The following is a 27,144-nucleotide window of genomic DNA, read 5'->3' as shown; positions in this document are numbered from 1 at the left end:
ATCGAACCTGGGACCTCTCAGTCCGCAGGCTGACGCTCTATCCATTGAGCCAAACTGGTTTCGGCGATTTTTTTTTTTTTTTAATCATATATGAGGTTTTATTCCAATACTACTGGCAGTATGGGAGAGCAGCAGGTCATTCACAAAAATCAGCTCTGCAGCCCCCCATAAGCCAGCTGCTTATATAGGGTAGGACTAGATTACATGGGGAGGTAGGGATTACAGGAATAGGGAAGTTGTCAATGTAGGCTGGGATGGGACTAGGACCTAGATTTTTTTCTACTCCACCCCACGGTTAATGCCAGGCCCTTCTCTGTCCCTCTCATCAGGTCAGGAGGCCTGGGTAAGGAAACTTAAGTGGACGGAACTGCCCAAGTTCAGTCAGCTGAAGTGGAAGCCCCTGTACGCTGACCCTACATCTTCTGAAACGTCTGCGTTTGTCAAGAGCCACAAGAACCTGGCTTTCTACTGGATTCTCAAAGCTGGACACATGGTGAGAGAGAGGCTGCTTTTGTTCCAGATTTAAATCCTTCTGGGAGGGACGCCATGGGCAGTTGATTATGCCTGGGTGCACTGCCTGCGTTGGTCTTACACGAAGCACTTTGGGCTTGGAAGTGTTTCAAGGTCTGTAACAAAATTCTGCCTTTAGCGCTTCATTCATTGAAGCCTAGACATTTTCATTTAAAAGAGAAAATCCTCCTGAGAGAGTTAAGCTGGGCTCTCTGTCCCTTACTCTTTTTAAAAACATATATATTTTTATTGATTTCAGAGAGGAAGGGAGAGGGATAGAGAGAAACATCAATGATGAGAAAAAAATCATTGATCGGTTGCCTTCTGCATGCCCCCCCTCCCACCTCCCACCTACTGGGGATCAAGCCCGCAACCTGGGCACGTGCCCTGACCAGTAATCGAACTGTGACATCCTGGTTCATAGGTCGATGCTCAACCACTGAGCCACGCTGGCTGGGCCGTCCCTTACTCTTTAGTTTGAATGAATTTATGTTACTTTCCTCTTAACAGTTTGTCCTGAAGGAACAACTTGTCCTAGAGGAAGAGGGGAGACATTGTCTTTCCTTGACATTTTCAGGAAGTGGAAACCAAAGTTTGGTGCTCGGTAAAGCTGGGGCACCGGTGCGTGGTGCACAGTAGGGGAGTGCCTTCCAGCAGCTTTGGCTCTGGGGGCTCCAGGAACTCAGTTGGAAGAGGCCTTGCCTGCTGAGATGGGCAGGGAGGCTATCACACGCTGTCTTCCCTCGGGTTGTAAGTTGGTTGAGTGGCTTTCTGTGGGCTGAAGGAGATGGTGGAGGGCCGAATCCACTACACACACATGCACATGTGCGCAGGTACACACACCCCGGGCAAGGAGCCAAAGGGAGGAATCCCAGGAGGTAGAAGGGCCAGGGGCTTCCCTCACGCTGTGCTTTGGTCAGGCCACGTAAACAGAGTCTCTCTTCTTCCCAGGATGGTGGTTTTCTGTCAGGTGTTGGTTGAGAGGGACATTCAGGTGCCCTCCGACCTGCCCTCGCCCCTTGGTTCCATTGTGCTCAGGACAGAAGCTCCATAGAGAAGTGTCTGGAAAATGGGCTGAGGGGACTGGTCTTGTGTTGGCACTGCAAGCACATAGTATGTTTACTTGGATTGCTGAGGAGGTGTTAAGAGATTGGGGTGGGCCCTAACCGGTTTGGCTCAGTGGATAGAGCGTCGGCCTGCGGACTGAAGGGTCCCGGATTAGATTCCGGTCAAGGGCATGTACCTTGGTTGCGGGAACATCCCCAGTAGGGTGTGTGCAGGAGGCAACCGATCAATGTTTCTCTCTCATGGATGTTTCTAACTCTCTATCCCTCTCCCTTCTTCTCTGTAAAAAATCAATAAAATATATATTTAAAAAAAGAGAGAGATTGGGGCAGGAGTGGGGGCAAAGACCCCTTCCCACAAGCTACTCCTTAGGGACATTACTGGTCCTCACCTGGGGTCAGTTTTGTCCCCAGAGACTTTGGCAATGACTGGAAACATTTTTGGTTGTCACAGTTAGGGGGAGGGAGCTGCTGGTACCTGGTGGGTAGAAGTGAGGACCCTGGTCAACACCCCACCATGCACAGCACAGCCCCACACCCAAGAACTGTGCAGCCCAGTGTCAGTGGTGTCCAGGTTGAGAAAGCCTGATACCGAGGAAGGGGAGCTGGGGTATCTGGTAGACTCGGTCTCACAATACTGTATTTATTTACACATTTGACTACGGACAACGTAGTCTTTTTTCTTTTTTCCAATTACAGTTTACTTTCAATATTATTTTGTATTGGTTTCAGGTGTTCAGCATAGTGGTTAGACAATCACGTACTTTACAAACTATCCCCCCAGAAATTTCCAGTACTCACCTGGCACCATGCAGAGTTATTACGATATTATTGGCTATATTCCCTGTGCTGTACTTTACATCCCCGTGACTATTCTGTAACTACAATTTGTATTTCTTAGTCCCTTCACCTCTTTTACCCCATCTCCTGACCCCTTCCCCTCTTGCAACTACCAATCTGTTCCCTGTCTCTGAGTCTGTTTCCGTTTTGTTTGTTTATTTTGTTCTTTATTTTCCACATATAAGTGAATTATATGGTATTTGCACAGACAACGTATTCTTAACCTCACTGACCTTTAGTTTCCTCTTAAGAACTTCCCAGAAGTGAAAATGCTGGAAGTTCTAAGAGGAACTGAAGTTTCTCTTTGGTTTCCTTTATTCACTGAACAAACATTGGCGTGTCACTGTGCCAGGCCCTGCGAGTGCATGGATGGTGCACCATCTTCGTCCTCAATGAGCTCACGGGCATGCGGGTCTGGCAGGCAGAGACCCTCATGACATGGGGTGAAATGCTAAGACGGGGGTTGGCCCAGGGAAGGGGGCCCAGCCAAGGCTTGGGGGTCCTGGGAGACTGGCCCCTAAACAATGGGCAGGAGTTAGCTAGGCAAAGGAGAATGTGGGAGCAAGGAGAGCAGTGTGTGCAGGTCCAGAGGAGCCTTCAGACAGCCGAGGCCTCGGGAGGGTCACTGGGCAGAGATGAGACTGGGGAGGGAGACTGCGCACCCCAGCAAGGACCTCAGACCTTTCCTGAAAGCGATGGGATGCCATCGAGGGGTTTTAAGCAAAGGCATGAAATTACTATGTTTGTCTACAAAATAACATCCCAGCAGCAGAGGGCATGGGACAAGACTGGGGAAGCTCACCAATCTAGGAGGCTTTTCTGGTCAGCCAGAAGGGAGCGATGTGGAGGAATTTAAGGGAGAATGGGCAGGACTTGGTAACTGCCTGTATACATGTGCATCTGGAGTCAAATGTTTGTCCCTGAAGACAGAGATTTGGGAATCCAATATGGAAAAGGCGAGAGGCAGGGCCCTGGGTGCACCAGTACTTAAGAGATAGGAGGCAAGGCCCTGGCCGGGTAGCTCAGCTCGGGTGGTAACAGCATCGTCCTGATACATCAAGGTTGTGGGTTCAATCCCTGGTCAGAGCACATGCAAGAATCAACCAATGAATGCATAAATAAGTGGAACAAGAAATTGATGTTTCTCTCTCTCTCTCTCTCTCTCTCTCTCAAATTAAAATATAAGTTTTTATACATTAAAAAGAAAAAGAGATAGGAGGCAAAAGAAGGATCCACAAATGAGACTTGAGAAAGAAGCAACCGGAAAAGTAGGAGGGAGCCCAGGGACATGTGGCATCCTCAAAGCCGAGAGGAGCCAGTGATGTCTCCTGCTGCCGAGGCAGATAAAGGACTGACATGTAAGGAATGAGTTGGGTACACTAATGGGTGTCATCCTTTTTAGTGAGTGGCAGGCTCTAAAGCAGCCGTGGGCAAACTACGGCCCGCGGGCCGGATCCGGCCCGTTGGGCTGTTCTATCCGGCCCGCGGAGCCGAAAGAGCAGAGGGTTCTCTTGCTCTCCCCTCCGCTCCTTTACTTTGAATTTATATTAGTTCACACAAACACTCCATCCATGCTTTTGTTCCGGCCCTCCGGTCCAGTTTAAGAACCCATTGTGGCCCTCGAGTCAAAAAGTTTGCCCACCCCTGCTCTAAAGCCAGCGGGGAGAGGTTGGAGCAAATGACTGAGCAAAACGACGAGGGAAAGAGACAACAACTTCCTTAAGAAACCAAAAGAAAGAAACCATCTGAAGCGAGAATTAACAAGGCAGCTGGACAGGGTTAAGAGGGCATTTTGTGAAGGGCTCTGAGTACCTGTGTACCTTCAGTGTTGAGCACACATTGTGTCTTAGAGAACAACGCTATTAAGAGAGGGGTCCCCACAGAGGCAGGTAGGAGGGGAAGAGAGGGGGAGCTAACCACAGGCTTTCTCTGAGCTGGAGTTCAGACGCATTTCCTCTTGCTTTGGAACAAAAAGAACAAGAGATCAGTTGGGGGCAGCCTTAAAATAGCTCTTGGAGACTGTTATTAAATCGTCCCCCAACCACTTCCCCTTTAGTTGATTAAATGTCATTTTGGTAAACCCCACCATGCCAGTATGGCCTTGCTTGGCAGGATTGTCGGGGACAGTGATGTGGCATAGAGAATCGTGGAGCCATTTACTCTCTACCCCAGGCCTCTGCCCCTCCCCCTTTTGATGGTGTGTGGGAAGGAGATTAAAAAAAAATTTCTTGCCGAAACCGGTTTGGCTCAGTGGATAGAGCGTCGGCCTGTGGACTGAAGGGTCCGGGGTTCGATTCCGATCAAGGGCACGTACCTTGGTTGTGGGCACATCCCCAGTAGGGGGTGTGCAGGAGGCAGCTGATCGATGTTTCTCTCTCATCGATGTTTCTGGCTCTCTATCCCTCTCCTCTCTCTTCCTCTCTGTAAAAAATTAATAAAAAATATATTTAAAAAAAAATTTCTTAATTTTTAGAGAGGGAGGTTGGGAGAGTGAGAAACATCGATATGAGAGTGAAACATCTATCAGCTGCCTCCTACACGCCCCCTACCAGGGATCAAGCCCAAAACCGGGGCATGTACCCTGACCAGGAATCAAACTGGCAACCTTCCGGTGCACGGGATGATGTCCAACCCAGTCATACTGGCCAGGGCGGGAAGGAGATTTTTTTTAACAGTAATTATTCAAAAACTCTAATGCAGTGGTTCTCAACCTTCCTAATGCCGTGACCCTTTAATACAGTTCCTCATGTTGTGGTGAGCCCCAACCATAAAATTATTTTCGTTGCTACTTCATAACTGTAATTTTGCTACTGTTATGAATCGTAATGTAAATATCTGATGGTCTTAGGCAACCCCTGTGAAAGGGTCGTTCGACCCCCAAAGGGGTCGTGACCCACAGGTTGAGAACCGCTGCTCTAAGGGAAAAACAAAACAGAGTTGAATATCACATAAAAACGGGTATACCACCCACACAAAGGGTCTTGTTTGCTTCTTTGTATCGGTTTTGCTGTTCACTTCCCTCTGGGGTCATGTTTCTACTCTCTTCCCAGTCTGGGATGTTTCCTACACAGAGAATCCTGTAAAATGTTTAGAATCTTCCCTCTTCTTTGAACAGGCTGGGCCTAGTACCATAAGCACAAGCCTTTAAGAACAACAAATCAACAGCTCAGTCCCACATGGAGAAAGTTCTTTCCTAAACGCAGACTTCGGGCACCTGCCACCTAACAGGTTGTGGCCCAGAAGAGCTTTCGTCAGGCACAGTGGTCCTTTCACAGAAACGACCCTCTTGTTAAGGGGTGCACCCAGGTGCAGCCGTCCTCCCAGGTTGCTGTCATAGAGCAACAGGGTGCTCTTCCTGGGAGCCGGGTCTCGGGATGTCACCCCTGAAGCTGGCCCCAGGAACAGAACCAGGCGCGCTAACTCTGATACTGCTTGGTTCTAGGTGCCTTCTGACCAAGGGGACATAGCTCTGAAGATGATGAAGCTGGTGACTGGGCAAGAGTAGGATGGACTGGGCTGCAGGTGAGCTGCTTGGCCTTGGGGCACGGGAGCTGAAGCGAGCACCCCAAAGCTGTGGGAGCGCCATTGTCCCCTCGACTCTGACTGGGGCTGTGATTGTGAAGGTTCCTGCCAGCTTCTGCAGAGAACAAACTCACTGCCTCTGTGGCAGCTTGGAAATCATTTCTGCTTCTGAAAAAAAACTTAAGATTTTTTAAATGGATTTGTTTTAATCAAAATGAAGATGTTAAACTACATTAACTTTTGCTTATTATAAAAGCAAGCTGTGCAATTTATATTTTTAAAAAGTAGAGTGGGGAATTCAGGCAAACAAAGAACAAAATGAACACCCATATACTCCCTTCCCTGGGATACACACTCTAGTGTATATCCTTGGCAGTATTTTTTTTGCTATATATATTTTTTTGCAAAAATTGAGTCATTAGTTTACTGTCTACTTTGTTCACAAATCAGAATGTCATAAACACCTTTTCATGTCAATAAATGTCATTCTATAACAGTTTTAATGGCTGAGAATTCCATTTTACGGGTGTACTGTAATTTCTGTACCAAATGTCCAGTTGTTTCCTATAAGCAGTTTTTAAGTTTGTTGCTACTATAAATAGTGCTTCTGGTGATTCACCCTGGCAGTTATATTTTTATGCACATCCTTACTATTTTCTTACAGTAAATCCCTAAAAGCATAATTGTTTAGTCAAAGGATTCCAACATTTCTTTAAAATTAAGGCAATCCTTTGGGACTTTTAAGTTTTCATTTGTGGCTCGAGGTCTACATAAGGAATCTAATAATGTCTATATGCCGGGAAGGAACACTGCCTCCTATAGTTGTGGGGCTGATATTTTGAAAACCAAACCAAGCTGTTCCTGTAGAACGTGGGGAAAGCAATTTACACCTCGGTGAGCCGCCCCTTCGGATCTGAGACTAAAACAGGCTCCCTGGGGCAGAGGCGCAGCGCACTTGCCCTGTGGGTCGCTGTTGGAGAGAGCATCCTGTGTGCCCTTGGACAAGAAGAGCATGAGAGGCTTGGGTTGGATCGCGCGGACTCTCCCGTGCTGTTGCTGGGTATCTTTTGCCGGAAACCACGTTGGCTATGAGTATAACTAGTTACTGAGTCTTGTATTCTGGTATTGATTTGCAACACAAATTGAGTTCCCAACCTCAAAGGGGCTCTTTGTTACTAGGTAGGATATTGGTTGGGAAGGAATACAAATTTGAGCATTAGGATGGGTCATACGGGCACATCCCAATGGAGCGAGGGACCTCAAACTTCCTTTCCCCAAGAGGCAGCCCTTCCATCCCTTCCTGAGAAGGTTAATCTCTTGCTCTAAGATCCTGTAACCAATTCCCAGACTTGCCCAAGTCCCCTTTTCCTGCTACATTGCATCCTCTCAACTCACACCCGTGGCTTCATAGGAATTCCCTGTGATCAGCTGACTGAGGAAGAACAGCCTTGGGCTTGGTTTACAGAGAGTGCCGCCTGAGCGGCATGCAGCACCTGCAAGTGGACAGCTATAGCACTAAAGCCCCTCTCTGGGACAGCCCTGAACGATGGCGGTGAGGGAAATCCTCCCAGTGGACAGAACTTGGAGCAATGCACCTGTTTGTTCATTTGCCTGGGAGGAGAGATGGCCAGAAGAAAGAGTCTGCACCAAATCATGGTTCAGCTAGGTCTGTGGTCGGCAAACTGCGGTTTGCGAGCCACATGCAGCTCTTTGGCCCCTTGCGTGTGGCTCTTCCACAAAATACCACGGACTGGGCGAGTCTATTTTGAAGAAGTGGCGTTAGAAGAAGTTTAAGTTTAAAAAATTTGGCTCTCGCCCTGACCAGTTTGGCTCAGTGGATAGAGCGTCGGCCTGTGGACTGAAGGGTCCCAGGTTCGATTCCGGTCAAGGGCATGTACCTTGGTTGTGGGTACATCCCCAGTGGGGGTTGTGCAAGAGGCAGCTGACCGATGTTTCTCTCTCATCGATGTTTCTAGCTCTCTGTCCCTCTCCCTTCCTCTCTGTAAAAAATCAATAAAATATATTTAAAAAATTTGGCTCTCAAAAGAAATTTCAATCGTTGTACTGTTGATATTTGGCTCTGTTGACTAATGAGTTTGCCGACCACTGAGCTAGGTAGTTGGACTGGGAAAGAACACAAATGGAAAGTCAAAAGGTATAAGGAAGAGGTATAAGAACAGACTATTCTGAATGGCAGAGTCTGAGATATTTGTGTTCTATTTGAATGCTCACCAAAGGGCAGAAGAAGATGACCCACTCTGTAGCCATCAGACAGTCTCCTTCCCCATCGGCTCCTGTGGACTCATGTACAAAGCGGCCAGGGTGACAGTGATGGGGGTTATGCATGGGCTCAGCAACATGGACTCGTGCTCACCAAGACTGACCTGGCTGAAACTACTGTCAAGTGCCCAATCTGTCAACAGGAGAGACAACTCTGAGCCCCTAATATGGCACCATTGCCCGAAGGGCTCAGCCAGCTACCTGGCGCTAGGTTGATTACATTGGACCACTTTCACTATGGGAGAGGCAGCAAGTTGTTCTTACTGGAATTGACACTTGCTCTGGACAGGGATTTGTCTTCCCTGCCCTCAACGCTTCTGCTAAAACTAACATCTGTGGCCTTACAGAAGGGCTCATCCACCATCCTGGTATTCACAGCCAATGAGATACAGCCAAGGGCTCATGCTCTTGGAGTTCCCTGGTCTTACCACATTCCCCATCAACATGAAGCAACTGCCTTGACAGGTGAGGGAATGATTTTCTGAAGATTTGGTTGCAGTGCCAGCTAGGCAGTGACACCTTGCAGGGCTGGGCAGTGTCCTCCAGTGTGTGGTGCATGCTCTAAATCAGCATCATGTTTCTCCTAAAGCCTGGATTCAGGAGTCCAGGAATCAAGGGATAGTAAAGCCATTTCTCCCCCTATTAACCCTAGAGATCCAATAGTCAAATGTTTGCTTGCCATCCCTGCAACTTCAGCCTCTGCTGGTCTAGAAATCTTAGTTACAAAGGGAGCTATGCTTTCACCCGGGGAGACAGCAAAGATTGCCTTGAATTGGAACTTGAAGCTGCCATCTGGCCTCTGGTCATTGAATCAACAAAGTACTGGCTGGGTGATTGAGCCTGACTATCAAGGAAAAATTGGGTTGCTACTACTCAGTTGGGGTAAGGAGGGAAAATGCAAGGGATCCTTTGGGGTACCACTTTAGTACTCCCACATCCTCTGATTAAGGTCAATAGAAAATGACACCCCAATTTAAACTGCTAATTTCCCAGATACTTCATTCTTCGTTGCAAGGAACTATGACCCACTGAGGTGCTTGCTGAAGGCAAAAGAAATACGGAAAAAGTAGTGGACGATGGTAGCTATACATGCTAGCTGTGACCTTGAGACCAGTTGTAGAAAGGAGGACTGCAATAGTTATGAGCACTTCTTTCTTCTTTGATATGAATGTATTTTAATAAATGTTAACCAAAAATTTAACCTCATCCTTTTATCATAAAATTTAAGATGTGCTTGTAATAAATAATTTTATATGTAAGCATTTAAGTGCAAGATGTCAGAAAGGGAGTGTGAATCAGCTAGGAAAAGAATGAACATCCTCCAAAGACAGGAGAGGGACCTGATGCTCTGCTGGGGTGAAGGTGAGAGTGATTTGGGTGGTAAGAGGGATAGTTGTGCCGTGTCAAGCAGAAGCATCATTTTGGTCTTGTCTTTGTTTGGAGATTAAGTGTGGTTTAAGGCAACATGTGTGGGTGCCAAGTTGGTAAGGGATGGACTGTGGACCCTTTAGTAAAGGGATGAGCCCTTTACTAAAATGGATTGTGAAAGTGACTAACGTAGGGGCAGTGTCTTTGGTTTTGAGTGCTGCGGAGTGGAAGGGCATAGTAGGGTTGATGTAGGACCCACAACTCACTATTGGACAATCACAGATGGCTTTTAAAGAGAAAACCACAGGCCCCAAATAGAGTCACTTGTGCTGAAGCCCATGACACTGACCCTAAACTCAATAGTTACCTAACTGCAGATTCCACCTTCTTCAGGACAGTAATCTTAGTGGTCAGCCTGTAATTTTCCCTAAAGGAAGCTGAGGTAATCTGCCTGATAAGATCCCTGCTTTCCCCTAAGGGAAGGTAACCTTGCCTGAAATAATCCTTTCTTTTGTTTTGCTAAGAACTTTCTTGTCCTCCTCAGTTTCTGTGGACAAAACCCTTCCCTAGTGTACAGTTCCTCTAGAGTGCCTCTCTACTTGCTAGACGGGATGCTGCTCGAGATTCATGGATCGTTCAGTAAAGCCGATCAGATCTTCAAATTTATTCAGCTGAATTATTTCTTAATTAGCTCTATAAGACGCAGACACATAGCACGTTATTCCTGAGGAAACAGCCAGCTTGGTGGACTGGATGAAAGCCACTGTAAGGTCGGTTCACTCGGCAAAGGGGACTGACTCTCCCTATAAATGCCTGGTAAACACCTCACATGAAGCAGCTGATATGTTCTGTACATAAGCCGTGTGGGACTGGCTTTCTGATGACTGGGATATTCACCTGCTGAATATGCCTGTTACTCGGGTCATGGTAAATGCTGTGGTTAAGGTGACCCCTTTTTCATGGGTACCCAATGTAATCTTAATGCTGCAAAATCAGCAATAATCCCAGAAGCATATTGAAATTGCTGTCTCAGCTTCCCCTCATGGGTTTTACAGATTCTAATAAAAACATTAGATTAATTAACCAGAATGAGGAGAGGGAAGCAGGAGGGCCAAGGAACTGATCCCAGCAGGGTGGAAATCTTTAGAAATGAAAATCAATAAGACTGGACATTGACAGGATTGAAAGGGAGGTTTTAATACAGCACTATTGAAGGTTGGTGGAGCAAAGGGGCCTCCTGCTGGGCCCCAAACAAGGTTGCTCTCTTTAATTCTGTTTGGAGAAAAAAAATTTTTTTTAAATATTTTTATTGATTTCAGAGAGGAAGGTAGAGGGGGAGAGAGAGAGAGAAACATCAATGATATGAAAAGAATCACTGATTGGCTGCTTCCTGCACGCCTCCCACTGGAGACCGAGCCTGCAACCGGGCATGTGCCCTTGACTGGAATTGAACCCCGGACCCTTTAGTCCGCAGGCTGACGCTCTATCCACTGAGCCAAACCAGCTAGGTCTGGAAAAATTTTTATTGATTTTGAGAGAAAGAGAGAGAGAGAGAAACTTCTATTTGTTGACCCCCTTATTTATGCATTCATTGGTAGATTCTTGCATGTGCCCTGACTGAGGATTGAACCCACAACGCTGGGGTATTGGGACAATGCTCAAACCAGCTGAGCTACCCAGCCAGGGCTAGAAATAAATTTTTTAACTGGGCACATAGCCATCTAGGGGAAAAGAACTACATTTCCCAGCCTCCCTTGTAGCTAAGTGTGAGTGTGTGATTAAGTTCTAACCAATGGGATATAAGCAGATGTCTTCCCCTGGCAGCAACTAGATACCTCCAGTGGATATCTTTCCCCTCATTCCTCCCCTCCCCTATTTTATTCCATTTTACTGGCTAGAATGTGAATGCCACCATTAAGAGTAAAGAGCATAAGAATCTAAGCATAGAAGTGTTGAAGAGAGAAGCTAGAAGAAGCCATGGTCCCTGAGAATATTAAAGAGTGGAGCCACCAGTTTTCCACCATCTCAAGACCAACTTCTATCTTAAGCCCCTGGTGGTTTGGGTTTTCGACCACGTACAGACAAACCGAATTCTAACTAAATACAGTGTGGTTTTAGAAACTAGGAATGGCATTGTTACACTCTTTCATAAACCCAGAGAGAATTACTGCCATGGGAAAAAGCATTTCAAGTGTACCTTGAGACCATGTCATTAGGCTTGGCTTCCTAAGTATTCCTGATCCCAACACCAAAGAAAACTTCAGTGTCAGCCACAGGAAACTCCTAGTAAAACTCAAGGATTCATGACACCCAGAGTCCAATTTAGTTGCCTCAAGTGTAAAGGAAAAGGAGGAGTTGGGGCAGGGTAAAGGTCTCCCAGCTTATCTTGTTTCCAGAGATTACCAGCCCTACTCCAAGAACGATTAAAAGGCCCTCTTGAGAAAATTGCAACCAAAAATAAAGTGGCATTTGGCATCTCTCTGGGAAAACACTTAACTTTGCTCCTAGAAGAATAACCAGTTTTTTTTAATTTGCTAAAGCTCAAGTCAAGCCCTGAGTAAGAAACTACTGAGAAAATATTTTAAAATAAAAAGGCTGTCCTGGCTGGTTTTGTTCAGTGGATAGCGCATCGGCCTGTGGACTGAAGGGTCCTGGGTTCGATTCTGGTCAAGAGCACATCCCTGGGTTGCAGGCTTGATCCCCAATAAGAGGCGTGCAGGAGGCAGCCAATCAATGATTCTCATCATTGATGTTTCTATCTCTCTCCCTCTCCCTTACTCTCTGAAATCAATAAAAATATTTTTTTAAAAATAAAATAAAAATGCCAATCTAAAAAGGAAAAGCAAAGTGCCCAGTCAAAAGAAAGTACTGTTAGAATATACTTTGGTTATAGTGAATCAAATCTGGTGAAAACACGGATACTTGGGGCTCAGATCTACAATGTGTTAGGTCTGGGGAATCAGGTTTTATTTTGTTCCTCAAACAGTGGCTATTTTGGGGGGCAGCAAAGGGAGTGCACTATGTTGCTGTGATGTTTACCTGCAATCCTGGCATTAGAATTTGTCAGCAGTCAAAATCAGGGGCAGACTCAAAAGCAAATAGCTGATTCCAGGTGACTTTCTCCAGAATTAAATATCATCATCAATAACATAGTTTAGTTAGATGTCCTTTGGTGTATTGAACTCTCCCCGGACCAGATTTGCCTTCTCACCACTGTCTTCTCTGCCAAACCACGGGACCTGGCCAGTTTCTGCAAGTTCCTTCTCCCCACCCCCACCCCCACCCCCCGCCACTCCCCCCCACCCTCACCTAATCCCCCTCACTCACCGGGGACTGAAGCTTCAGGTGTGTGCACAGCCATCTTCAAGGAAGCTGGAGAGGGCCATCCACAGTTCGTGCTTACACATGGCAAGATGTTAACCTGAGCAAGCTTCCTCCTTCCAGTCTGACACCTCTGGACTTGTCCCGTTGTTCACCTGGGCAAAGCAAGCCAAGTGGAGTGCTGTTTTAGGCAAAGCCAAAGAGAGGTAGCAGACCTGTCTCAAAAGAAATCCTGTAGTGCAGTCCAAAGCCAATGCGATTAAAAAGAAACATGCAACCACCCTCAGCCATTCTTTTATTATGATACATAACTAATCTTATCAAATTATCCATTTACATATGGATATTAGTAGGTTTCTGAGGTAAGTCTTTTTTAGAACAGTTACAAGTCTGTTTCAGAATAGTTGATTTCATCTCTAGGGTAAATGAGATGGTTGTAGAACTTGACAATGAAATCTACACTCATGGCAGGGGCGGGGGGGGGGGGTTGGTTCTGTATATTTAACTTTCATTGGTGGTGGGTTTTGACAATATATTCCAGTGTGTTCCACCAGGGTAACAGCTCATTATTGCCTTGTGCTTTTTCTTTAAAAGCCACCTATCTGCTGCCACAGCCTCCAGAAGTCTGTCCTTGTTCCTTGCTCGCTTTCCCTTTAAGAGTCTTTAGCATTTCAGCTGGTAAAGTTCCAAGTGCCCTCTGGACTAATTGGCAAGAAGTGAGAATTTTCTCATTTGGAAGAGAAAGAGCCTGTTCTCCAGGGAAGGCTCTTCAAGGTAATTGCTTTCTCAGAGATTCCAGCCCCCACCTTTGGCAACCTTCACCAGAGACAAATCCTCTTTGCTCTTAAGGAGCTAGAAACCCACAGAAGGAAAAATAGGAACTCGGGACAGGCTTGCCGAGACCTTTGAAACCAGTGACCTTGAGAAGGGGGGAAGTAGGGGAAAGGCCAGTGCAGGCAAAGGCTGCTGAACCCTCCCCACCCCCCACTCCCACGGGCACCACAGCTCTAGCAAGACTTTTCCATTGTCCTTCTTTTTCTAAGGAGCTTCCATGATGGGGTGGGTTGGTAGAGGGAGCTCATATATTAACCAGGATTCAAAGCAGGGGGAGGATGGCACTGGTTTGGAATAAAAAACTTAAGAAGACACCTGGGCTGAAGGGAGGCAGGAAAGATAGAGCTGGATAAGAAAAGATGGTGGCTAACCTGGGCAAGACTCCAAGAGCAATTGGTGTGTGTCCAGGGGTGAGTGGGGAGTGAGAGGAAAAGACCCAGAGAAGAGGGAAGTCCTCTTTGGGCCACCACCTGCCACCTCAGGTGAGGAATGTGGGGGAAAGGCCATGGGGGGGGTGACAAACAAATGGGGGGCTGGCTGGAAAGAAGCAATGAAGAACAAAATGGAATTGTTGTTTTTTGGGGGTTGTGGATTGTGATCCTCTCCCTCAGCTCTGCTTTGAAATCTTCACTACTGTTGGACACAGGAGATAGTACAGCCTGGCTGGGGGTGGCACTTTATTTTTATTTTTATTTTTTATTTATTTTTTAAAAGAGAGAGATGAAGGGAGAGAGAGAAAAAGAGAAAAACGTTAATGTGAGAGCAGAATATTGATGAGCTGTGTCCTGCACATTCTCCACCAGGGATGGAGCCCAAAACCCAGGCATGTGCCCTAACTGAGAATCGAACCTGCAACCTTTTGGTGCACCAGACAATGCCTAACCAACTGAGCTACACCGGCCGGGCATGTCTTATTTTTTTAATCTGTACTTTCTAATCTTTTCTACAATGACAAGGTACAGCTTTTGCCATAGGGGGGAAATCATTGTTAAAAATAAAAGTGATATTCTTACCTAGAAAATTCATCCACCGTTTACGCACCAAACCTGTACTGTGGCCAGCAGTGGACTTGGCACTAAATGCACAAAAGAGACAAGACCCCTGCATTCAAAGAAGCTGAGGGAAACCTTTACAAAACAAATAAATATGTCCTGACGAGCGGAGATGCATGCAGCAAAAGAAATGACTGGCTGCTGTGGCTGAAATTGGAGGAGGCTGTGAGGGATCGAACATAATATAGACAGCAGTTAGTAGGTGATGTTCAGCCTCAGACCTTAAGGAGGCAAAGAAGTCTGCAACGCAAAGAGTTGGCGAGGAGAGTTCTAAACACAGAAAGCGCCCGGGGATGGTCCTCAGACAAGAGCGAGCTTGAAATGGGAGGGAGCGTTTGGGAAGTGGAGGTGAGATTTTACAGAGGGCAGGGGCCAGCTAGTGAGAACCTCAGCCTTGACAAGAAGTTTGGTCTTTATTCTCACTGCAAGAGGAAGCCAGCCCTGGCCAGGTAGCTCAGTTGGTTAGAGCGTTGTCCCAATACTCCAAGGTTGCGAGTTTGATTCTCAGTCAGGGTATCAGGGCACATACAAGAATCAACCAATGAATGCATAAATAAGTGGAACAACAAAACAATGTTTCTCTCTCTCTCTCTCTCTCTCTCTCTCTCTCTCTCTCTCTCTCAAATCAATCAATCAATCAAGCATAAAGAAAAGGAAGCCAATTAGGAGGCTCTTGGGAGAGAAAAGATTGGGTGGTGCTGGTAGAGATGGAAAGTGGGAGGGTTTAGGGTATTTTTTTGAAGGGAGAACAAATAGATAAAACATGACATTGGGTTGGAAGTGGGAACTAAGAGGGAGGTGTCATGGATGGCTTCCTGTTTTCTGGCTTGGAATTACTTCCCAAAGTGAAGCACACTGTGTGAGGAACCGGTTTGGACAGGTTACATTTCAGATGTCTAGGTTTATTAAAAGGGTGGTGCTCAGAGGCGGCTCGGCCCTCTGATGTGATAAAGTATAATGCAATCAAGAGGAACAGTTCACCAAGTTACTTTGGCATAACTTGACAGCTTTATAAAGTTTTAACTCCTTTTCTTTTTTTTTTTTTTTTTTTTGTTAACTCCTTATTTATAGAACTGTTAAGGGTCTAAAAGTCATGTAGAATTTCAAGTTGTACCTTTTTTTATGGGTGACAGTATGTTCTATGGTGGCACTTGGTAGTCTGGGGTTTCATAAAGACAACAGGGTATAGTCCTCATGAATGTCAAAGGTCTACTATCGATACAACAGACAATGTATTGAACTAATTTCCAATAAAACTTTATGGACAATGTAAAGCCACTAGTTGGTATGTAATCTGTGGCTAGACAATAGTTATCTTTTTTCTAGCACTTACTGTATACTGTGCATTCTGTTACACACTCTATAAATATCCCATTTGAGCCCCCATTTTTTATCATCCATCTTACATGTGAGAAAAAAAGGTCAGAGGGGTTGAGGACCTTGCCCAGGGTCACAGAGCTAGCAAGGGGCAGAGTCTGTATATGTCTGGGCTGACGAGGACGCTTGGGTTTCTATGAAGCAGGTGTGGTCCTTGGTTACAGCAGGGGTTATCTGGGAAGCACAGGTTAAGATGGGGTTGAGAATGGAAAGGTTTATTGGGAAGTGATACTCATGGACACCTAAGACTTCAATGCAGACCTGTCCAAGTCTCTGCCAGCCCAACACAGATCCCTGAAGCAAAGACCACCCATTAGAGGGGGCATGTTTTGGGCAGAAATGGGTAGGTCCTTGCCCCACTATCTCAGCTCACCCATTGGCTGGGAAGAGCATGATTGCATCTTGAAAGCTGGGCCGAACTCCAAAGGCTGTCAGTTAATTGTGTTCCTTGTATTTGGGCAGGAGCCCATTCCTAAAGGGGATCTGAACAGTGCATCGTCTCACCTGCCACAAGCTCTGAAAACTGCCAGCATGCCTTTCATCCCAGAAGAGACAGTGTGTTACTTATCCACTGCTGTGTAACAAATTGTCCCCAAATGCACCAGCTTAAAGCAACAAACGTTTACTATCTCACAGTTTCTGTGGGTGCCTATTCAAACAAACATCACTGATAACAATAATGACTTTAGCTTCACTTGCTCTGAATTGGGTACTGTATTAGTAGGTCCTTATATGCATCATCTCACCATAACTCCTTTATTCACCCAAGGTTCATCGGGGACCAGCCCTCCGATCTGCGGAGAACAGAATGACAAATGAAGTACTCTCCCGCTCTTGAGGTGCTCATGTCCAGAGGTTCAATTTGTTTCAGTTTTGCAAAGGAGGAAAGGACAAGTGACACAGTTAACTGACAGCCTGTGGGGTTGAGCTAGGAGGCCAAAGCAGGTCCATGTGACTTCAAGGCCAGTGATTTTCGTGAAGACAGCATACTCCTGAATCCACCAGCCTGGACACATTGCTAGTCTGAGAACCACTGTGAGGAAGGAACAAGTCACAAAGAACACATGCAATATAATTTCATGCATATGGAGTTTAAAAACAGAGGCTTGTTTGGCAGTGCACAGATAGCAGTAACAATAAAGAGAAAAGCAAGGAAATTATTTCTACAAGTCAGGATAGTGACCATATCTGGAGGTGGAGGGAAATGTGATGGAGGTGGGGAGGTCCACAGAGGCTTATGAGTGACGGAATGGTCTAGACGTGGTTGCTGGTTATGGGGTATCCAATGTATAATGATGCATTAAACTGTACATATGTGGGGTGTCTTTTACTCCTCTGTATGTATGACATATCTCACAATAAATACAATTACAATGACAACAACTGTATCCAATGGGATGCTGTTTGCCAGGTGCAGGCACCTGTGATGGCAGGTTAAAGAGCCCCTTTTTTTCAGAGACACAAGGAGCATCAGGTCTTTTTGCTTCCTGCCAATCTCCCAAACAGTTGGGTTTGCATCTTGGCTCATCAACATCTTCTTAAGGTGTGTTACACCCCAAATAAACTCTGAGGAGGACAGTGCTTGGTGAGATCGTGTTGACATTTGATACGATGCGTCAGAGCAAGTTGGCTTTTGTTTTTCCCATTCCTGAAAGGGTGGCTGGAGAATGAAACCCGATTCACATGGTCACAACAGCCATTTAGATCTCTCAACCCAAAGAACAACTTCGTATCAAAGCGGCCAGAAAAGCTCACTCCCGGGTTCCTCGGATTAATTAGGCTTTCTCCTATTCCCTTTCAGAACCTGTCAAAAAAGCAGAGGGACTTGGACTTGTAGCTTGGGTTCTGCAAAGCCAGACCAGATGGAAATGCATGAGAGGGATTCAGAAGCCAGTCTCTGTCCACTGGGCGGAATAGGATGGGGGTGGGGGGAGTTTGAGGGGTGGGGAATGGGAGATGTCCTACCTCTTTGGGGACTTGGAGTTCATTATACCCAGTCCCACCTCGGTATAGGTGGGAGGGGGAGTACCTGTGCCTGAGGCAGGATCACAAGGAGCTGAGGAGTGTTCTAGGGTCCAGAAGTGCATCCTTGCACTCTCAATGGGGGAACAGGGAGGGGAGGTAGGGTTGCCAGACAAAGTAGTGGAGGCCTATTATATTTATATTTTATCAGAAATTCAAATCCAACTATTCAACTGAGCATCCTGTATTTTTTTTCCCCAGTGTTTAGCCTTCTATTAGAGACTCCGCCTCTCTTGGAGGAGCTCACTCCACGTGGGTGGAGTGTTCCGGAGCAGGGCAGAGGGGAGGGCTCTGTCATCCTGTCCTCTGGAGGACCGTGATGTGGTGCGATTCGTGAGTTTGTGGCAATCTGGGAAAGGGCTTCATGCCCCGCATGGGGTGCACTTGAAGTGGTGCACAGGGCCCTTCCTGTGGGGACAGGCTGGGGATGGGCAGGGAACAGCTGAGCCTGGGCTTTCCTTCGGGGCCTTCCCTTGGCACCTTCAGGCCCAGCCCTCTGGCCCAGCTCCCTAGATGATCCTTTCTTGAAGGGTCACAGTGGGCACCCCTGCCTCACAGTGGCTGTGTGGTCTTTGCCTGGCACAGCTCTCTCTGGGCCTGTTTCCTCCACTGGGAGCGGGGCCCTAACTCCTCAGAGGGAGCCTCCCCTGATTGGGACCCATGGGCATGAGCAGGTGCAGACTGTGTGTGTGTGGAGCAGGTGACTGGGACAGGGGCCTGGACATGGGGGGCTTGGGAGGCCTAGTCGTCTTTGTCCTTGGCACCATGTTTGAGAATGCAGGTGAACTCCATGTAGTTGAAGCTGCCTTTCTTGTCAATGAGTGCCTCGCGGTACATCTCGTCCACTTCCTTGTCTGTGAAGCGGTCACCCATGGTGGTGAGCAGCTCCCGAAGATGGTCCTCATGGATAGAACCTGAGGCCTCTTCGTCGAAGCAGGCAAAGGCATTGTGGATCACGTCCTCGGGGTCTGTGCCATTCAGCTTCTCCCCAAACATGGTCAGGAACATGGTGAAGTTGATGGGCCCAGGGACCTCGCTCATCATGCCCTCCAAGTACTCATCCGTGGGGTTCTTCCCCAGGGAGGCCAGCATGTCATGCAAGTCCTCCTTGTAAATGAAGCCATCTCAGTTCTGGTTGATCATGTTGGAAGCCTCCTTAAACACCTGGATCTGGGACTGGTCAAACATTGCAAAGACATTGGATGTGGCCCGCTGTGGCCACTTCTTGGTGATCTTGGCCTTGGCTTGCTTACTGGACATCTTGGTTTCAGGTGGGTGGGGCTTCCCTGGTGCAGAGAAGGTACTCTTTCAGTGTGCAGAGCTGGTGCCCTGTATTTTTATTTCCTAAATTTGGCAACCTTGGCGGAGGGTACTCAGATTGTAGCTTGGGTTCTGCATCATAATAGCATGATCATTCTTTTTAAAAGGAGGTTTTATCTCTTAGATAAAATATTTATAGATGAAATAAGCTATCTGACATTTGCTTCAAAATAATATCAGGAGGGAATACATACTGTCAGAAAAAAGGCAGATCATGCCTGGCCGGTGTGGCTCAGTGGTAGAGAATCAGCCCATGCACCAACAAAGGATTTTGGATTTGATTCCCAGTCAAGGACACGTACCTGGTTGGGGTGCATTCAGGAGGCAACCATTGATGTGTCTCTCTCATATTGATGTTTCTATCTCTAACCCCCCCATCTTTTTCTCTTCCCCCTCTTCCCTCTCTTCCACTGTGTCTAAATAAATAAATAAATAAATAAATAAATAAATAAATAAATGGCCCAGCTGGCATGGCTCAGTAGTTGAGTGTCCACCTATGAACCAGGAGGTCATGGTTTGATTCACGGTCAGGGCACATGCCCAGGTCATGGGCTCGATCCCCAGTGGAGGCAGCCAATCAATGATTCTCTCATCATTGATGTTTCTATCTCTCTTTCCCTTTCTCTCTGAAATCAATAAAAGTATTTTTTTTTAATCAATAGACAAAATATCCTTGGGTGAGGATTAACAACAACAACAACAAAAGGCAGATCATGGTTGCCTGGGACTGGAAGCAGAGGGAGGGATGGACTGCAAAGGGGCACAAAACAATTTGGAGGATGATAGAAATGTTCTGTATTTTGATAATGGCGATGATTTTAAGGTGTTTTTTATCTGTTGTATGTTAAACATCTCATCAAGTTGTATGTTAAAATGAATCCAGCTTATTGTACATAAATTTTTACCATAATAAAGATATAAATCTACTAAAGACATACTTTAATAAAAGTACTGGTTAAACAACTAAAATATGGAAGGAGAAGTGGATGAGCATATGGATTAGACAGGGTTAGCCACAGCCTCCTGGTTGGTATGACGGATGATGCTTATGCATAAAGTTCATTATACTGACCATCTGCTCTTTGAACTATCTCCATAATAAAAAGTTTTTCAGCCCTGGCCAGTTTTGCTCAGTGGATAGAGCATCAGCCTTCTAACTGAAGGGTCCCAGGTTCGATTCCAGTCAAGGGCACATTGTGGGCTGGATCCCCAGTGGGGGGCGTGCAGGAGGCAGCCAATCAATGATTCTCTCTCATTAGTGATGTTTCTATCTCTCTCTCCCTCTCCCTTCTTCTCTGAAATCAATAAAAAAAAGTTTTTCAAAAGATAAGGCATATAAGACAATAAAAGACAAAAGAAAAAAATTCCAAATTAGATGTTTTGGAATTTCTCAATAGGGGCGAGTTGCTTAAAAAAAATTCATTGCATGAGATTTGGGTGCGATAACTATGAATGACTGGAAGAAAATGTTTACCATCTAGAAGGATTTTACATTTGTATTTCATCTGACTCCAAGTTCTCACTGCGCATTAATGAGCAAAATTGAAGTCCTAAAAAAGTAAAAACGTCAGACAAAAGCACAGGATCATATTACTGTGTAAATGTCCTTTCAATCTTTCTTTGTGGAGTCCGGCTGCATTTTTCAATATAATGGGCCTGTATTTGCCACTTGTTTTCTGGTTCCAAGGGAGGCTGACTCATAGTTGCGAAGGGTGGGGTGTGCAAGAAGCCCTCTGGAAATTTGGTGAAGCGGAACTTCAAAATACTGATCCAGCCACACTTACAACCACCGTTGATCTGGCCAGGCATTGCGTGGTGGAGGTTGGGATGCTATGCTGTTAGAAAGCGCCCTGCCTTTCCCTACAGGGGTGGCCTCCGTTTTAATTGCTTGTTAACGGTTGGGAACCAGCTTTCCCGCCAAGTGTCTGAGGGACACACCCAGTTCCCTGGCTGGGGCTGGATGTGAAAGTGAAAGGTTCTGACTGAACTGGCTGGCCCTGGCCGGGAACTGTCAGGAGGAAGAACAGGTGGCGCTTAACTCGAGGGTGCTCCCAAGTGGCTGTGGACCAGCAATGGTCCCCTACGGAGACAGGCAAGATGTGTGAGCCAAACTGTAAGTATGGAAGTATCAGTACTGGATACAGAGGCCTTGATTGTAACTTCCACGAGTGGCTGGATATGCCAGCATCACAGGGGACACCAGGAGCTTAGAACAAATGCATCATTATGCTTGATCGTGCCCTAGCTGGTCTGGCTCAGTGGATAAAGCGTCAGCCTGCAGACTGAAGGGGCCTGGGTTCGATTTTGGCCACAGGCACATGCCCGGGTTGCAGGCTCCATCCCCAGTGTGGGGCGTGCAGGAGGCAGCCAATCAATGATCTCTCTCATCATTGATGTTTCAAATATCTCTCTCTCCTTTTCCCTTTCTCTTTGAAATAAATCAATATATATATTTAAAAAATTGCACACTAGTATTATTTTATAAGGACACCATACATCATATAAGAACACTGTTTGCCTTTTTTGAATACTATTGTTTTGCTGCTTATTCAATCTTTTAAAAATGAATTCTAGTAATAGCATGTGGATATTTTTGTGTGTACGTGATGTTTCACTTTATTTTATTTTTAAATATTTTTTATTGACTTCAGAGAGGAAGGAAGAGAAATAGAAATATTAATGATGAGAAACATTGATCGGCTGCCTCCTGCACGCCCCCACACTGGGGATCAAGCCTGTAACCCAGGCATGTGCCCTGACCAGGAATCAAACCATGACTTCTTGGTTCATAGGTCGATGGTCAACCACTGAGCCACAGATGTTTCACTTTAGTCAAGAACAGAAGGGTTTCAGACACAAATACCTTAATTGACCAAAACTGATCTTAAGGATTCATTGTAAAGCTGTCACAGCAGTAACAAAATATATGTCTTTGGACTTAAGATATAAAAACATATAAAAGCTATTTCTACAATTTCTTTCTCCATCTAAAATCATTTTGCTGTAAAATTAAATATTAAATTTTCTGCCATGCTTGTGCCATGGAAAAACTGTAATTATTAATTTGAGTTGGATTGCATTCTCTAGGAACCTGTTTACACTGTCAGGAGGATGTGACAGCCACTTTTCAGGATCACAATCCAATAAGCATCGTGCAGCTCAGAGGTTTTTAGTTTTCACATTCAGTGGCAGCTGTTATAAATGCAATTATCTTCGGATGTTAACGGACAGGCCAGAATTGCATTTGGCTTTCTGAGTCATAACTTTGTTATAAATAATTCTTTTTTTTAATGGTCCTCATTGTTTTAATCAATAATTAGGTATTTGTTTCTTGAAGAATATGAAGTGTCAGGGGTTTTATCTGAGGTTCTCAAATTGTGGGTTGGAAGACTTTTTTTGGTTCATTTTCATTTGATTAGTGATGAAATCTTTATTAAATAATTTGAAAGTCCTGTCTGCAAATTTTATGTGGGTCATGCTCAGCAGAAGTCTGCTCACTTTATTGTTCCCAGTTTTCTGAAATGTAAGCAGACTGCTTTCTATTTCTTCTCTGAGCTCCACTTTTGAATTTTCTATCTCTGTGATGATCTTGACTTGTACTCATTTTCAAAATTATTTAAATAAAGCTGACATTTATATCTACATTTTTGGGAAACTCACATCTTATTACACTTTTAAATTAAAATTCGTACTTCTAGCCTTCGGTATGCATCTAGTTGCCACTGTATTTGTCCATCCAGTTGCCAATTCATATAATGTTTCATGATTATTGCATCTAAACCTGCAGATACACAAATTTAAGAGTAATATGAGTTATTTAACGTCACAAAATATTTTTGGCTGTCACTTGCAATGGTTGCAAACAGCAGAACCATGTACTGCTGGGTAATACCTTGTTATACAAGAGTCTATTCATGCCATCTGAGAGGAAGGATTTGACATGTTAATTGGTTTGTCTTTTATTCTTAAGTGCTTCCTCCTCCTCGCACTCTGAAGCTTGTGTCTGACTCTAGCTCCATGTTAGCAGCAGCACAACCTACAAATCTTCATGGCATTTGGTCTCAGTCCCTTTCTGTTTCAAGGACATAGGACTAAAAATGTAACAAAGCAAATTCTTGGGTTTATACTAGCAGACTGTGCTGTGCCAGCACTGGGGGCCAAATCCCAAATGATGGACATCCTTACATTCCTTGATACACTTATCTGTTGTGTTCATGATGTGTGCGGTCCTCCAATGCTCAAGGCCTGGGCCCCTTCTGCTTGGGTTAAGGGCAGTGGTGGCCAATTTGGATGCTGTTTGAGGAACCAGTGAGAGATCCAGGGAGAGTGGGATTCCTGGCATACTAAAGACTGGGAGAAAGGAGCCACCCCAGGAGAGATTTGGGAGAGAGGGCAGAGGTAGATTTCCCATTAGGCTAATGAAGCTCAGCTTTAAGGTCCCTCATTTGCACAGGTTGCTCCAAGACCTATGCCTAAATTTGTGCTTTCTTTCTTTTTTTTTCTTCCTTCCTTCCTTCCTTCCTTCCTTCCTTCCTTCCTTCCTTCCTTCCTTCCTTCCTTCCTTCCTTCCTTTCTTTCGTATACTATTGCTATTTTCATTTAATATTTTATTTTTTAATCTTCACCCAAGGACACGCTTAGAGAGAAGGGAGGGAGGGAGGGAGGGGGGAGAGAGAGAGAGAAACATTGGTCAGCTGTCCTCCGTACTCTCCCTGATTGGGGATCGAACCCACAACCCAGGTATGTGTCCTGACCAGGAATCGAACCAGCAACTTATTGGTGCACAGGATGATGATGCTCAACGAACTGAGCCACTCCAGCTGGGCTGTATTCTTTTTCTTAAAGATGGCTTTCAGATGACAAAATTTAAGTTTGAAAAACATAAGGTCCGATACCAGGGCCCCAGCCAGGCAGGTTTGGGTCCCCTTCCAGCAGCGTCCTGGAGTCCTCAACAGGAACCAGAGGCACAGGAGCTGGAAGGTGAAGGCCCTGACAACCCTGTTGGATTTCACAGTAACATCAGAAACTGAAGAGTGGATTTATCCAATTTCTAGAGCAGTGCCGATCAATAGAAATACAATGCAAGTCACATGGTAATTTACAAGTTTATAGTGGCTACAGTTGAGTCCAGTAAAAATAATCAGGTGAAACTATAATTATAATGTATTTTCTTTAACTCAAGGTATCCAAAATATTAACGAAGGCCCTAAATCTGGTGTGCATTTTACACTTGCAGCACATCTCAATTCAGACTAGCCACATTTCAGTGGCTACCATACTGGGCAGCACAACTTTAGGTAACCCTCTGTCTCTGTCTTCCAGTCAATGGCTGCCATGAGTACTGTCAGTTTCCTTTTCCTGCTATAACAAACCCCCCTAAATTTAGTGGCGTAAGACCACACAGATTTATTCTCTTACAGTTCTGAAGGTGAGAAGTCCAAAATGGATTTTACTGGACTAAGATAATGGTCAGGTTGCCTTCTTTCTGGAGAAACTGTTACCTTGCCTTTTCTAGCTTCTAGAGGCTGTCCACATTCCTTGGCTCACGTCTCCTTCCCAGACTGTACCCCTGCAGCATCCCTCTCCTAAGGACCATTGTGATTATGCTGGTCCCATACAGATACTCCAGGATTTCATTAATCCCCTCATCTCAAGATCCTTCACTTAATGACCATGTAAGGTAGCACAGTCAAGGCTCTGAGAATTAAGATGTAGATATTTTGGCGGGGGCAGGGGGGGGGGCATTATTTGGCCTACCAAGGGTGCTTAGGAGAGCCTGAGCCTTCAAGGGAAAGGTGCTGAGGCCTCTAGTCAAAGTAGGGTCAGGAAAAGAAGGAATGACGCCATTTTGTCCAGAGTAAGAGCAAGAATGAATTGATGAAATATAGGGAGGATTACTTTGTAAAATATGTGACTGTAACCCCTATGCTGTACACCTGAAACTAATCCTATCTAATAAAAGAGTAATATGCAAATTAACCATCACTCCGCTACACCACAAACCACGCCCACTAACCAATCAGGAGCGAATATGGAAATAAACCCAACCAAGATGGATACAGCCACAGAGAGGAGGAGGGAGGCTTGGGTTTCCCCGGCGATGGAGGAAGCCAAGCTTTCCGCCTGCCCTTGCCGGCCTAGGCCTCCACTCAAGGCTACAAAGTTTCAATGATAGAAGATACATAAGTCCAAACAGAAATGGCGGCAGCCACAGAGCTGGAAAGAGCAGGAGGCTAGGGTTGCCCCCAGTGATGGAGGAAGCCAAGCTTTCCACACACCCTGGCCGGCCCAGGCCTCCGCTTAAGGCTACAAAGTTTCAATTATAGAAGATACATAAATCCCCCCAAAAATGGCTGCCGCCACAGAGCAAGCAGAAGGCTTAGTTCCACTCCAGGCTACAAAGTTTCAATTGTAGAAGATAAATAAACCACAGATACCAGGGCCTCCACTTGGGTAGCTGGGGGGCGTGGCCGGCCTGCACACCATCACAGGCCCCTCGCCCAGGCCACCTCACACCCCAAGGGAACCCCCACCCTGATCCGGGACACCCTTCAGGGCAAACCAGCTGGCCCCCACCCATGCACCAGGCCTCTATCCTATCTAATAAAAGAGTAATATGCAGATTGACCATCACTCCAACACACAAGATGGCTGCCCCCATGTGGTCAAAGATCCTGCCCCCATGTGGACACAAGATGGCCACCACAAGATGGCCAGCACAGGAGGGCAGTTGGGAGGGACCAGGCCTGCAAGGGAGGGCAGTTGTGGGCAATCAGGCCAGCAGGGGAGGGCCGTTGGGAGGGACCAGGCCTGCAAGGGAGGGCAGTTGGGGGCGATCAAGCCTGGAGGAGAGGGCAGTTAGGGGTGACCAGGCCGGCAGAGGAAGGAAGTTGGGGGCAACCAGGCCTGCAGGGAAAGGCAGTTGGGAGGGACCCAGGCCTGCAGGGGAGAGCAGTTGGGGGAGACCAGGCCTGCAGGGGAGGGTAGTTAGGGGTGACCAGGCCTGCAGGGGAGGGCAGTTAGGGGTGACCAGGCCTGCAGGGGAGGGCAGTTAGGGGCAAACAGGCTGGCAGGGGAGTGGTTAGGGGGTGATCAGGCTGGCAGGCAGAAGCGGTTAGGGGCAATCTGGAAGGCAGGCAGGCAAGCAGTTAGGAGCCAGCAGTCCTGGATTGTGAGAGGGATGTCCGACTGCCCGTTTAGGTCCGATCCCACGGGGCCTCTAGTATAAAATACTATTGAAGGTACACTGTAATTGGAGGGGGGGAAAAGAATGAGCTGAAATTCCATAGGAGGAAAACTAGGGGAAGCTGAAGGTGTTGAGTCTTTGGGGGAAAACCTGGCTCAAAGTCATCCCAACCAGCAGGATCCTTCCCTTTTATTGTCATTTAGGGAATTTGTCACAGTTATAAGTCTTAGAACAGACCTTCTCTTCCAAGGATCATATCTGTTCCACACACCTCGTCCCTTACTATCTGCAACACACACACACACACACATACACACACACCTCATTGCACAAATCAGGGCAGAACTCTCATGACGTCCTCAGTGGTAGAGTGGATCATTTAAAAGTTAAGACATTTATTGAATGAAAAATACATATATATTTTATTTTTGCAAAGAAATACTATTAC

General features: G+C 46.1%; 1 protein-coding gene and 1 pseudogene across 5 annotated transcripts in view; one reads left to right on the top strand and one right to left on the bottom strand.

Moving 5' to 3' along the window:
* SCPEP1 (serine carboxypeptidase 1) overlaps positions 1–17,550 on the top strand; it is a 40,739-nt gene extending 23,189 nt beyond the window's left edge. For 2 of the 4 annotated variants that reach the window (XM_080680446.1, XM_080680449.1), the window contains exons 12-13: positions 330–493; positions 5,857–6,434. In XM_080680446.1, the coding sequence (XP_080536572.1) occupies positions 330–493; positions 5,857–5,919 (227 nt within the window). In that variant the 3' untranslated portion in view covers positions 5,920–6,434. Of the gene's footprint in view, positions 1–329; positions 494–5,856; positions 6,435–7,347; positions 7,979–16,937 lie in introns of those variants that run through there. The other 2 variants (XM_080680447.1, XM_080680448.1) reach the window with 2 other exon arrangements.
* A 1,381-nt stretch (positions 17,551–18,931) lies between these two features.
* LOC308253621 (myosin regulatory light polypeptide 9-like) lies at positions 18,932–19,450 on the bottom strand (annotated as a pseudogene). Its single transcript has one exon. The product of its transcript is annotated as a myosin regulatory light polypeptide 9-like (transcript).
* Positions 19,451–27,144: the final 7,694 nt, after the last annotated feature.

Source organism: Plecotus auritus, assembly GCF_963455305.1.
Source record: "Plecotus auritus genome assembly, chromosome: 7".
NCBI lineage: Eukaryota > Metazoa > Chordata > Mammalia > Chiroptera > Vespertilionidae > Plecotus > Plecotus auritus.
This window is presented reverse-complemented; position numbering and strand designations above follow the sequence as displayed.